The sequence below is a fragment of the Pezoporus flaviventris genome, unplaced genomic scaffold (genome assembly GCF_033815535.1).
Source record: "Pezoporus flaviventris isolate CSIRO_AGI_PZ_B2104156 unplaced genomic scaffold, CSIRO_AGI_Pfla_v1 ptg000001l, whole genome shotgun sequence".
In the NCBI taxonomy this organism is placed as follows: Eukaryota; Metazoa; Chordata; class Aves; order Psittaciformes; family Psittacidae; genus Pezoporus; species Pezoporus flaviventris.
Window position 1 is genome coordinate 48,431,120 of NW_026892549.1, and position 12,574 is coordinate 48,443,693.

At 40.9% G+C, this 12,574-nt stretch overlaps 1 protein-coding gene across 12 annotated transcripts in view; it reads left to right on the top strand.

Moving 5' to 3' along the window:
• Positions 1-12,574, top strand: part of ANKRD44 (ankyrin repeat domain 44) — a 140,686-nt gene that overhangs the window by 73,639 nt on the left and 54,473 nt on the right. For all 12 annotated transcript variants that reach the window (XM_061456948.1, XM_061456912.1, XM_061456985.1 and 9 more), the window contains exons 4-6: positions 5,208-5,278; positions 9,106-9,306; positions 10,806-10,893. In XM_061456948.1, the coding sequence (XP_061312932.1) occupies positions 5,208-5,278; positions 9,106-9,306; positions 10,806-10,893 (360 nt within the window). The remainder of the gene's footprint in view (positions 1-5,207; positions 5,279-9,105; positions 9,307-10,805; positions 10,894-12,574) is intronic.

A 12,574-nucleotide genomic window follows, 5' to 3' on the forward strand; every position in this document is an offset into this window, starting at 1 on the left:
CTTGACAGCAGCCTCACTATGTAATTGGTTTCACAAATTATCAGACTGCTTCTTCAAATATTGCTTTTCTTTTTCCTTTTTTATTTAGAAAGTTATTTCAGAACTGTCAGTCCGGTGATTGAGGCACCTTCTTATTTCAACCTTCAATCCTAGAATAATTCAGGCTGTAAGGGATTTTTGGAGGTTACCTGATCCAGCCCCCTGCTTGGACCACCAGCCAATTTCCAAGGTCGAGCAGCTGCTAATGGGCACATGCAAACCACACAAGGGTATTTTTTTGGGTTACCAGCCTATGCACACCTGGAGAAAGCAGAAAATAAGAATTCAGTTTGCTATAGCTATGCAGTTTCTCTGTACATTTTTGGGGCCATTTTGAGTTGTCTGAGTGCTTAACTAGTTGGACAGACATCACATATCGGATCTTTCTGCTCTGACTCTGATGCCAGCAGATTTAAGTGAGCAGGTTATGCTTGAGTGGGTTTTCCGTATGCTAAATGCAAACATGATGTTCTTCACTGGTAGGTAAGAGTTAATAAACTTAATCTAGGCATGTGTTCTTGCAGTGTGTGTGATGTTTATTATACACTGTTGTTCCACTATGGTGTGAGAAGATTGAAGGAGCAATGTCTTTTTTCAGGTGTTGCAAGTTACAGCACAGACAATATCCACATAAAGAAAAAGGTGAAGCCATTCTGCCCACTTCTTCGTCGAATCCCAGTAGCATAGAACGTGTAATGGTGAACATTCTTGTTTTTTTCACATTCCTAATGAGGGAGTGAGTGTTCTTCTGGGACACTTAGCTCCAGCATCTCACTGACAAAGTGTCATCCACAGACTATACAGTTTGTCTGGTTAACAATGGTTAAAATGCAGAGGATGTATCTTGGGGGTATTTTATGTGTCAAAGTGAGTGTGAAAAACTTATAATGTGGGCTTTTAAAAATTGGACTTTGTCAGTGTTCAGTCTGCAGGAGCTGTCTGGATCTTCAACAACTAGCTCAGCTTGAGTCAAAATCAATCTTGTGTTGCATATTCTACCTGTTCATTGTCCTTTAATCTCTGAAGTATCATTACTCATGATGAGCGTGAGTACTTGTATCCAAGAGCAGGTTTGGAGGTTTCTGAGGTTGGGAGGAGCAGATTTATGAGGTATTATAAACACTTCTTTGTTATTGTGATCTCTTCATGAGGCTCCAAAGACAACTGAAGCATCTTCCGTTTGCTTCACCTCTTCATTCGGTATGCTGTATTAGTAAAAGGGTATCAAAAGGGATTAACCTGATCATAAAATCTAGTTACATAATTAGAAAACTTTGTTTTCACAGAGAGAAAGCACATAAATGCTTGCTGTTGGAGTCAATAATATTCTCAGCATGAGAAGTTAGGAGGAGTAGCAATCCATTGCATTCTGTAGAGGGCTCAGGAGAGAAATTAAATGAAATATGCACATTCTGAGATATGTGGCCCATGAACTGGTGGCAGCACAAATAAATGTAGTGTCTAATGAGTAAAACTTCTTCCCCGGTGATTGAAGACAAACCAGAAATGGTTTTCTAGGTAATCAGTGAAATCGATTCTGTTTGGGATTGATAGAAGAGAGTGTCAGATCACTGGTATGAATCACCCCAGTCCATTAAACATCAGAGCTAGGTAGATTTACACCACCTCAAAGGTCTGATCCATAATCATATGGTTCAAACTGGGCAATTGTGCTGTGTGGTTTGTTTTTCCAGGCTGCATGAAAGGAGGAAGCTTTGAGTACTATTCCTTCACCTCCTTTTTTGTCAAGAAGGAGAAAGGCAAGGGCAACCATCTCACATAAATGAAGCTCTGTATGATGACACAGTCATGGATGTGCAAGACTGTCAGGGCAAATGCAAGTTCCATTCTCATTTGTGTTGGTGCCTTTACGCCTCCTGGGCTTTCAGCTGGTGCCCAAGGGCATACATAATGTTTTGAGCTCAATTCCTTACCCCTTGTTCCTCACCAAGGAGATTTAGACTGTAGAATCTAGATTTATTAGAGACCTGTGGCTTTGGCAGATGTCCTGGATGGAAAATTGTACTTTGATTGGGATACAGAGATGTTAACTTTATTCCTGAAAGCCAACATCAGGTTGTTTATTTTGGATCTCAGAAGAACAGAGGCAATTTCAGATTTATTTCCTCTTTTGGCAGAAAAATTTGAGAGTGAAGGATGGCAAAGATTGCAAAACAGCCATATTAAAGAAAAGTGGATTACAGAAAGTTTCCGCTCTGTTGATCTTATCTGTAACATTATATGTCGTGTTGTCTAGTTCAGCCTCACAGAGCAAATCCAACAGCTAAGCCTTTTCTTCAGTCCCAAGACTACGAGCTCTCCCAAGGGCAGAGTGTAGAAAATGGGGCTGAGAAAAGGCTTTACTCTGGATTGAGTTCTTCCTAACTGGATATTTTATGGGGTGGGTGGGTGCTGTGCCACCTGAAAGGATGTTAAAGGAAATCGTTAAAGCAGCTCATCTTTCCAAGGAAGAGTGTGCTATGAAGGACAACATATACACCAATTTGAGTGTGTTATCAGCCCTCTTTGTCCTTATAAATACACAGATTAATTCATGGAATATTGTAGGAAGTGCATTGAAACATGCTTAAAGTACTTGGTCTAGGGTGAAGATGGGGACACTGAATTGCTGGGTGACTTTGGGGAAGTGTTGTGGGATCGATTTGAAGATTGAAGCTTCTGATTTTCGGACACAGCTCATTTTAGGTGTTTTAGCATGTTTGAGGACTTAGAGTTGGATTTCTGTTGTTATTCAGTGCTTTCAAAGAGCTGTCCCCTGGGCTGTCATAGGAAGGGCGCTCAAGTTTGTGAAGTGTAGAGAACACCTTTGAACACATGAGCATTGCTCCCCAGGTGCCTTCTTTAACATGGCAGATATTTTCTGTCCCTGAAGGACTGCATCAGTGCTGGTGAAGGTTTTTTCACTGTCAGTAACTGTTGTCTGCAAGGAACTGCTGGAAACCGAAAAGCTGCATTTCGGCATTTTACAATGTCTCTTCAGCAGATGGGCACCTCAGTAAATGGACAACAGCAGCTCCTATATTAGGTGACAGCTGAGTTGTGCAGCTCGTTAAAAACAGAAATCACAAATATATTTAACCAATGCATTGAATCAGAGATGTGGGAGCAATTTCACTTTGTCACGTGAAGAGCCCCAAAGCACAGAGAGGTAAAGGGATGCGGAAAACAGGTGAGGAAGAACAGGCTGACAGCATGCTGTGTATTATTTTATTTACACTGGTATTGTTTTGCTTTTAGTATTTTTTTAGCTGTTCTCTTGGCAAATATTTCACTTCCTCAAAGGGCAAGTGGATCAGTGAAAAGCATGAATAGATGCTGATGGGGACGCTTCCCTGGGGTTTCTAATCATCTTCATGCTCACCAGTGCCATTGGAGATGTGGAATACTGAAGAATGATGTTTGTCACACTTTGCTACTCCACACAAAAGCCTTTCTGATTTGCAACCATCTGCTTGTAGGAGTTGGTGAATGGGTAGAAATAAACCAAAAGAAACCTTAGTTAAGAACATAAGGCAAAACCCCAAGGCAAATACAACGTAAATTTCTAAACCTGAAAAGAGGTATTTGGTGGCAATCATTAGGAATTAATCCATACAATTTGCATCCCTAAGATCTCTACCAGGCCAAATCAGCTTTGGTGTCCTGTCAGCTTCCTGATGATGAAGGTTATTGCCTTCCAGTGCCTCTAGAGCCTCGGGCAGTGTAGGCAAAGGGCAGGATACTAATGTGCATTGACCATAATATCCTTCTCATGAAGGCAAAATAAGCTAACAGCTTCCTTGCTTAGGCAGTCATTAGAAAACTCTTTGAAACTTGTCTTTCTAAAGGGTGTTTTTCCAGAGGGCAGGTTGTACCCCAGGTACCAGGTTCTGAGGTGAGTTCAGAGGATTGCCTCTAATTGTTGCAGTAATTAGGAAAGTGACTTTCTTTTCCTTGCAGCCAAAAAATTATATCCCAACTTGTGGAAATACGAAGGAACTTGTTTCTTCTCTGGATGTCTAGCACAATTCCCAGTAACCACCGTGATTCACAGGCAAGCCCCTTAATATTCCTGAGAAACAGCTCTTGAAAGTATTTCTGATTCAGAGAGTGTGATTTATTAATTACAGGCTTTTGTATGCACTTAAGTTATGGTGCAAAATGAAGCTTAAGAATCCCTTTGTTCATAAGTTTCAGATGCTCATCCAGGCTATGTACATGATGCTGGTGCTTTTCTAAATGTTTTCTGCATGTGCTAGTCTTCTCAGACTAGTACTGCTACCTGCAGACCAGAGAGGTGCAGCGTTTGCAGGTTGAGCCCTTTTTGAGATCAGTTTCTCTAGTCCTGTTTACTAGATTTCCTTCCTGGGGTATCACATCAGTGAACAGCTTTAATATTTCTTTTACAGAAATCTGCTTTATCACACAAATGTGCAGCATCTTTTTGTTTTTGTCTGCAGTCAGCCAGAATTACTGTAGTTGTTAAATATTCTTCCTTTATCCTTTTTCCTGGCAAGCCACCCCCATCCTGTCTTTGTCAGTGTGCACATTAGCACTGAACTACACAGAAGGCAAATGGGTAGCATCCTTCATCCATCTTCTTCTGATGTTTGCTGAATAACACAGGCAGAAGCTGAGGGAGTAAGTGCCCAGTTTCCTCCTCAACCTGAGCATTTCCTGGTCCTGTTTTCTCAACCTCAGCAAGATTTGTGAAGCAGGGAAGCAGTTATATCTATCAGTGGTCTGCCTTGTTGATCTGGAAACAAGAGACTCTTTTTCCATTCGTTCTGTCTGCAGACAGCAGCAGTGCTCTGAGCAAAGGATTGCTTTTTTTTCCTCCCCAACTGTATCAGTTGATGTAAAAAGTGCATATACATAGAGATACATGTATATACATACAACTAATCTTGCTTCTTTTGTGTCCTGTAAACAAAGCTGTTCCTGATAATAGTCTGACCTCTCCAGTTCCTTTCTTTCTGAATCATACTTCAGCTCCTATCTATGCAGGATCTGGAAACGCATTTCCAAAGCGAAGAGGGTGCCAGGAGAGTCACGGGGAGTGCTGAGAGTACCACAAACAGCTCAGCTCTTGTTACTAGGAAACAGCTGGGCAAGGCTTTCAGTGTCTCACCCAAGGCATGGATGTAACTTCTGCTGTTTACTTGCAGGTGCTCGTGTTAATGCCAAGGACAATATGTGGCTGACTCCTCTTCATCGGGCAGTTGCTTCAAGAAGTGAAGTGAGTAAGCTTTGGTTACACTGCTTTTGCACATAAACTCTGTGCTGGGGGAAAAAGCAAACCATTGAGAGCTGTAGTAAGTAGCACGGTGACACTCAGGGAAGCATCTGCAGTGTGCATGGCCTTTAGCATTGCAGCTGGAGGCCAGCTTTTACATTTAGTTATAGCTGCTTTTAAGCCTAATGTGGTTGATTTTCACCTTGTGGAATGCTTTACATTACCATAGCAAGTCATACTGAGCAACCATCAGCTGGAGTGGGTGACCAGGACAGAAATGGGATAGAGTCTGCAGGGGCTACATCATCTTTAAGTGGTGAAATAGAGGAATAAATCCATATGGATGTGTGCATGCTATGCATGTGCCAGGAGGGAGTGGATATGTATGTGATCCAACACGTATTACCACATAGTTTGTTTTGGTTAATTGCATTTCCAGGCATTCATTAGGTTTTCTGTTAATGCATTTGATTCATGCATAAAGAAGGGTTAGCCCATATTTCTTCTACTTGACAACTAGAAGTCTTCTGGCATCATGTTGTACTTCTTCCATTGCTATCTCAAAAAGGAGCAACAGTGTCAGGAATGCAGTTCAGGCATGACTGTTCTCAACTGCACCATTATGCTTGGCTTTCCATTTTGGACCTCCCTATATACTTTATCCTCCTAATACTTAGTTAACAGTGAGCCCAACTGCAGACCAAATTGGCTGCTGGGGACGAGAGGAGGAGTTGTAAAAGAGACAGAGGATGGCTGTCTTCCAGAGATTGATGGACTTGAATCACCTCTGTAACAGTCCCAGCGCTTGCCAAGCCTGGAGGCAGGAATCCTGGGCTTGCTTCTGAACTCGGGCATTGTTTGGCTGCTGGCTGAGCTTCCCAGCTGCTGGCATCCACTGAAACCCTCTGAAAGGAATATCTGATAGAGTATGAATGCTGTAATGAGGCAAAATACAAAAAGCCATGTTGGAAGACAAAGGTCAGACTCAAACCTTAAAACACAGCCACAATCTTCCTGATGCGGGAATTGCACTGTGCTTGGTTTCTTTTTTTGGATGTATCAGAGTACGTGATTTTCATTGTCAGTGACAGTTGTAACAGAAATGTATGCCTTTCTGTGGGTTTGTTCTCATCTTTAACTCTTTGTCAGCTGAAGGCCAATTGGACAATGAGAAACTGCCTTTCATTGTGCCAGCAGTTCTGTACCTCAAAGTGAGTACCCAGGTACAACAGAGAAGCAGCAGGGGAAGGCACCAGCCTTTGATGCCTTTTCATGGTCTGCTATGTATTTTCTAAACACATGTAGCTTTCTTCCCCAGTCTTTTTTCCTTGTTATTTGTATGATGATTGCTACTTTTGGTAATAACTTTGAAACAAGACTCAGCGTTGCAGGGGTTTTCAGTGCTGCTTTTACTTTACTACACAAACTAACAAATGTGCAGCTTCAGTATAATAGGGTGAAACTGATAGTGATACTAGTCAATAGCAGTAGGTGAATTCATAGTTCACATTGATAGTAGAAGAGGAATTCATGATCCAGAAGTTGACTAGTAGTGCTCTGTAGTTTTTGAAGTGCCTGTGAGCACAGTTGCTTTTAGAATGGTTACCTACAAGCTTTAAGTTTTATTATCAATCTCTTACTACAAAGCTTTCTTACTATAAAGGATTCAAAAGCTGTCTCCTTGCACTTTTTTATAGGTTTATTAAAAGCATGAGCCCATTTTTACTTAAGACTTAATGAGTTTTCAGGTGGGCTTTAAGTATTTCAAATGTTTATTTACAAATCAACAACCCTCAGGTGTGTCTGTGTAGGATTGTTAATGGATGTAGCAGCTTTCAGCTGTATGTGCTTTGAAGAGATTTCACTCTGATAAGTCGGGATAGCTGTTAGAGACTTACACCATAGCTGTGGACTGCACGCACTTTTAGATATGTTAATAAACAGGGATAGCTCATGCTCTCACAAGCAATAAATTTAAAACTTCTCCATCAGGACTTTAACATTCTGATCCCAAATCTGATGGAGCAGCGGATATGTAGAAGTAAACAAAAATGTGTAAATGGTTGCTGGTTTTTTTAAGCCTAAATATTTTTAGCTTATACTTTCTACTCCTCACTATTTACTTCTAAAAATTTTGCTTTAAGATTTCCTGCATTAAGAGCCAAAGTGCATGAACTTTCCTGCTGACTTCATGTCCCAGCTGGGCAGTCTCCAGTAGATTACATGACTTCTAAAACAGTAGATCTGTAATTAAAAACCAAAATCCTGTTGAGACATCAACAGTGATAAATCATTATTGGTGGTGTAAGAGATGCAGTGTTGCTAACTGAACAAATCTGTTAGAGGACAGTTTGAGAGATGGCTGTAGAAAATGAAATTGCTGAGATCAGTTGAGGATAAAGGACTAAACCTAGTAATGGATGTACTGTTGTAACAGACTGCAGGCACTCTCCTGGGCCATTCAGGATACTAAAGTGCTATATAAACACACTGTATGTGTTTGTCATTCATTAAGATTTTGGCTGGGCTTTCCAGAAAACTTTTCAATTTATGGCAAAAGAGTAAGGTACTATGTAGGACTAGGGCTCTCCCCTGCTCAATCACAACTTACCAGCTGTGAGTAGTAATTAGAAGACAAGGCTACTTGAATGCTACCGTGTCCCAGTGGTTCTTTTGTATTCTGTTTGTGGGGGAAAAAGGAAGAAACAAATGTAGTTTTGAGAGAGCCTTGTTTTTCCATCTGACTTGCTCAATGGCAGATGCATTAATAGAAGCAGAAAAGAACTAATTGTGAGTTCTCCAGTGAGACAGCCTCTCAAGAGAAAACAGGACATTTTCTCACTGGGAAATATTCACTTTTAAACCAAAAATTAACTTTAAAAGATGTTTTTTGATCTCAGGCTGGCAGAATGGATGTTGCAGTGAAGGCCCTTGGCCTTTGTATAGCCCTCAGGGGGGGAAGGAATGCTAATGCTAACTTGGGGACACCAGTATCTACCCTTGCCTGTAATTCTCATGTTTTTGCAGAGCTAAAATCTTATTTTCACGTATTCTGTTTTATTTTCTCCTTTTTCCTGTTTATAAATAGAACTTACAGCAATTTGCTGTGATTTTACTGTCCAAAATCATGTGCTTTTTGTTTTGTAAACAATCTCTGTGACAGTGAGTTCAAATAAGTACATGTATTTCTTCAGTGAGAGCATGATTATGACGGTGGAGGTACTGAAGGTTAACCAACTGAACAGTCTGGGCTCTCTGCATAGGCAGCTTTGTACATCTGAAAACCAAGTTGGGAAAGTTTGATTATGAGGACCCTGCTTTAAATGAGAGCAGAGGTGATGTGCACTCTGCCTTTTGAATCAACAATACCGTTTCACTAGCCTGGAAGGTTGTTTTGGTAAATGTTCTTTTTCCCTCCTCCTGGCCATGTCTGATATGCATAAATAATATGTGTAGGTAATATGATCGAGCTGTCAAGAAGGTGTTCTGTGCATTTATTCAAACTGCTTTGGAATAGACTTGTAGAATGATTTGGGCTGGAAGGGACCTTAAAGATCATCCAGTTCCAACCCTCTGCCATGGGCAGGGAAACCTCCCACTAGACCAGGTTGCTCCAAGCCTCTTCCAACCTGGCCTTATATATTTCCAGGGATAGAGCATCTACAGCTTCTCTGGGCAGCCTGTTCCATTGTGTCACCACCCTCATAGTAAAGTATTTCTTCCTAATGTCTGACCTAAATCTCCGCTCTTTCAGTTTTAAACCACTGCTCCTTGCCCTGTCACTACATGCCCTTGTAAAAAGCATGGATATAACTGTGTTGCCATTGCAGGAAGCAGTGCAAGTATTGATTAAGCACTCAGCTGATGTCAATGCTCGGGACAAGAACTGGCAGACACCATTGCACGTGGCAGCTGCAAACAAGGCAGTGAAGTGTGCAGAGGTCATCATCCCCATGCTGAGCAGCGTCAACGTCTCTGACCGAGGCGGACGGACAGCACTGCACCATGCAGCACTGAATGGCCACATTGAGGTGTGTTGTTTGCGAGCATAATTGATCAGTTGATTTCCAAGTTCAAACAGTTGGCCTGCTGTGGCTGGGTCTAGACTGAGCCCCATATCCCTGATCCTGTCATTCAACTGCTCTCCAAACTGTACGACAGGTTTCCTACCTGCCAAAATGAGTGAGTGACTGGAAAGTACCTGTGCAGAGCCAGCACACAAGTGAGGTGTGCATGCAGACATGGAGAGCTGGCTGTGCTACAGGTGTGTCCTTGGCTTTTCTGAGCTTGACTGCCTATGAACATGAGTGGCAGAATAACAAGGGAAAGCCAGTGGATTCATTTCATACTGAAGAAGTGTTCAGCTACATGAGCTCCAGTCAGTCTGCTTTTCTAATTAGTCTTCTAAAAAATGTGCTTCTGTTTTTGATACTTATCTTATACAGGTAAAGCCTTCCAGCCTAATTACTGTTTCTACATGAACCCCCCCCCCAATTTTTGTAAATAAAGCCTCTGTGTAAAGGGTTTTGCTAATGTCTTTAGGTACAGGTGCAAGGATCCTATATGTCAGTTCCACACCTGAAGATCTACATATGGAATAAAAACTCTTAGACTTGACCAGTAGGCTTCTGTCAACGAAAGTTGATCAGTTGTACTGTAACTAAAAAAAAGGAAGAGGAATGGTAGTTCCTGTAAAATTATGATGGTGTTTGGCCTTTAAAATACTGCACTGTAGGAAAGAGATAGTAAAGCTTCAGTCTAACCATCATAATCTAGAGCTCCTGAGCTTTTGGATAGAGTATATCAGAAATGTTAACTGAATGTATGCTGTTATTAGCCTATCTCTGTGGCAGAGCAGTGCACAAGAGGAATATGATCGCCTAGCTCTGTAATTTATTATTTTAGAATGTTTTACTGAAAAAGACAGTTGTTGAACGTGTTTTCTGTTCAATTCCCTTGCCCCCCCCCCCCCCATTTCATTTTTCTTATCTTTAATGTTGGATGATTGACAATGGGGAAAGCAGCATTTCACCTACTATCAATGCTGTCTTAAAGGCCGGTGTCATATGAAGCAGCCTGGTGCCTGTCCACACCACCACGGCACATGGGAATTTAATAAAAATCACCATGGCATGGCAAGAAATAGGAATTCCTTGTTGAAAGATCATGCGGATTTTAGGGTTTGTCACCTCATGGTCTGGACGAATCTTGTCCTAATCCACAAGAGAATCACTTAAATTGGTTTTAGGAGCAGTGTTTCTCTTCCAGGCCTGCTTTACTTACAGGTTGCCTGCCAAGCTGAATGTAGTAGCACCCTGCATGCTCTCAGCCCCCTCTCTGCACACAGAACTTGTCTGGGTTACTTGTGACCATCACCAGTCCCTCTCATGAATGTACTCAGCTTTGAAAGTATTTGTGTAATTCACAGATTAATCACTGAAAAGCAGGATTTTGTGATCCCAACTCTATTGCTAGAATTATTTGTTATAAACTGGTTAACCTACAGGGTTGGTTTACTTGTTACTTCTAGATGGTGAATTTGCTCTTAGCCAAGGGAGCAAACATCAATGCTTTTGACAAAAAGGACAGAAGAGCTCTTCACTGGGCAGCGTACATGGGTAAGGCTTGCATTGTTGCTCCTTCTTTTTAATTTCCTGTTCACAAATCAACAACAAGTTTTAAAATGGACAAGAGCAGACCTGGCCATGTAAAGTGAGTGTTATATTTACCCTGAAGAGGGAAGAGTTCAGCCGGTCTAAATAACACACTCTCCATTTATGGTTTTACAGCTGGTGAGGACTTGGCTGTGATTTCCTTTCTAACATGGTTTTTGTGTTGCTTTTTTCATTTTGGGCTTTTTATCCTGACTCTAATTCCAGCCTGAGACAAGTTTGGGCTTGAAAAAATACATTATATTTGTTGTATTTGTTTCAGTTTTTGATAAAAATTACTTCATAGAAAATGCAGATAAATGTGATCATAAATTTTGCTGTTTATCTATGTTTATAAGTAGCTAAGTTATGATATTGTTAGGAAATGCTTCATAGGCTTTCTTCCTGTTAGGAACAAATTGTTGTCTTTTATTCCAGAAGGGACAAGAACAACTGATCCATCTATTCAAAACATCAGTGATGTTACCAAATATTCCTTAATTAAATCAATTGACCTTATTATTTCTTTCAAGTTAAAGGAGACTTTATTACAATGGGGCTTTGTAATTTAAAAATACCAGAACAAGATTGCCTGTGATATCGGTCACACTTGTCCAGGAGCTTTTGTTGGCCAGGCAGTATATTCCAGATAATAATTGGTGAGGTGCTGTGTGCCCTCAACCAGCAACTCTTTCATCTGACCTGTTAAATCTTGATGTTAATCTTGGCGCTTTCGGAAATGAGAAAATAGGAGATTTCAAACTGTGGGAAAAGCATATTATGCTTTTTTTTTGATGTACACAGACAGATGGAGGGACTCTTGCCAATGAATGTGATACGGCTTTCGAGCTAGCGAGCTTTGAACTTTCACTCTGTAGAGGTGAAAGGACTTACATTGTGCTGTGCAATTCCACATATTTTTTTCTCCTAATTATTTTCACTAATGCATAATGTACCTTTCAAAATATTTAGATAACATTTAAGGCCTAAATTAGCAATGTTGTTTAGGAGTCTGTGGTGTAATTTGGACGGAATTTAGATAATGAGACCCAAGCGTCTTATCTTCGTGTAGTTTCTTGAATGCTTAAATATCTTTGGGCACTTCAGACTTTGTCCGTACGGTTTCCTAGGTCCTGCACATGAGCAGAACTGCCTATCAGGAAAGCGTTGTACTACTCAGATGGTGCACAACTTTATGTGCTGTTTGATATAATAGATTTTTAATTCTAAGATAGCTTTGCTTCAACGTGATGCAATAAGGACTGTTCCTCAGTTAGCCTTGATTTAATATTGGTGGTTAGGGCACTATCATGGAAAGCAGGCCAGTTGGTTTGAGACCTACAGGAAGAGGAGGAAGCTGGAGATACTGGTGGGTTATAAGTTGCATTTTGAGATGCTTAGGTCTTCCCTTACATTCTGTAGGGATATCCTAAGTCAGCGCTAGGCATTTCACTCCAGAAGACAGATGTCACATTGATCTGGCAGTCAGCTCTCAATCTCTGTGATGTTGAGGCTATTGCAGTTATTTTAGCTTGCAAACTGAGTGTATGTGTACAGACTATGAATTTAGATTCAAACATTTTTAGACCTATATTGAGGATTTTTTGCACAGTTTTGTGTTAATGATACAGTTTTGAAAAGTCAACAA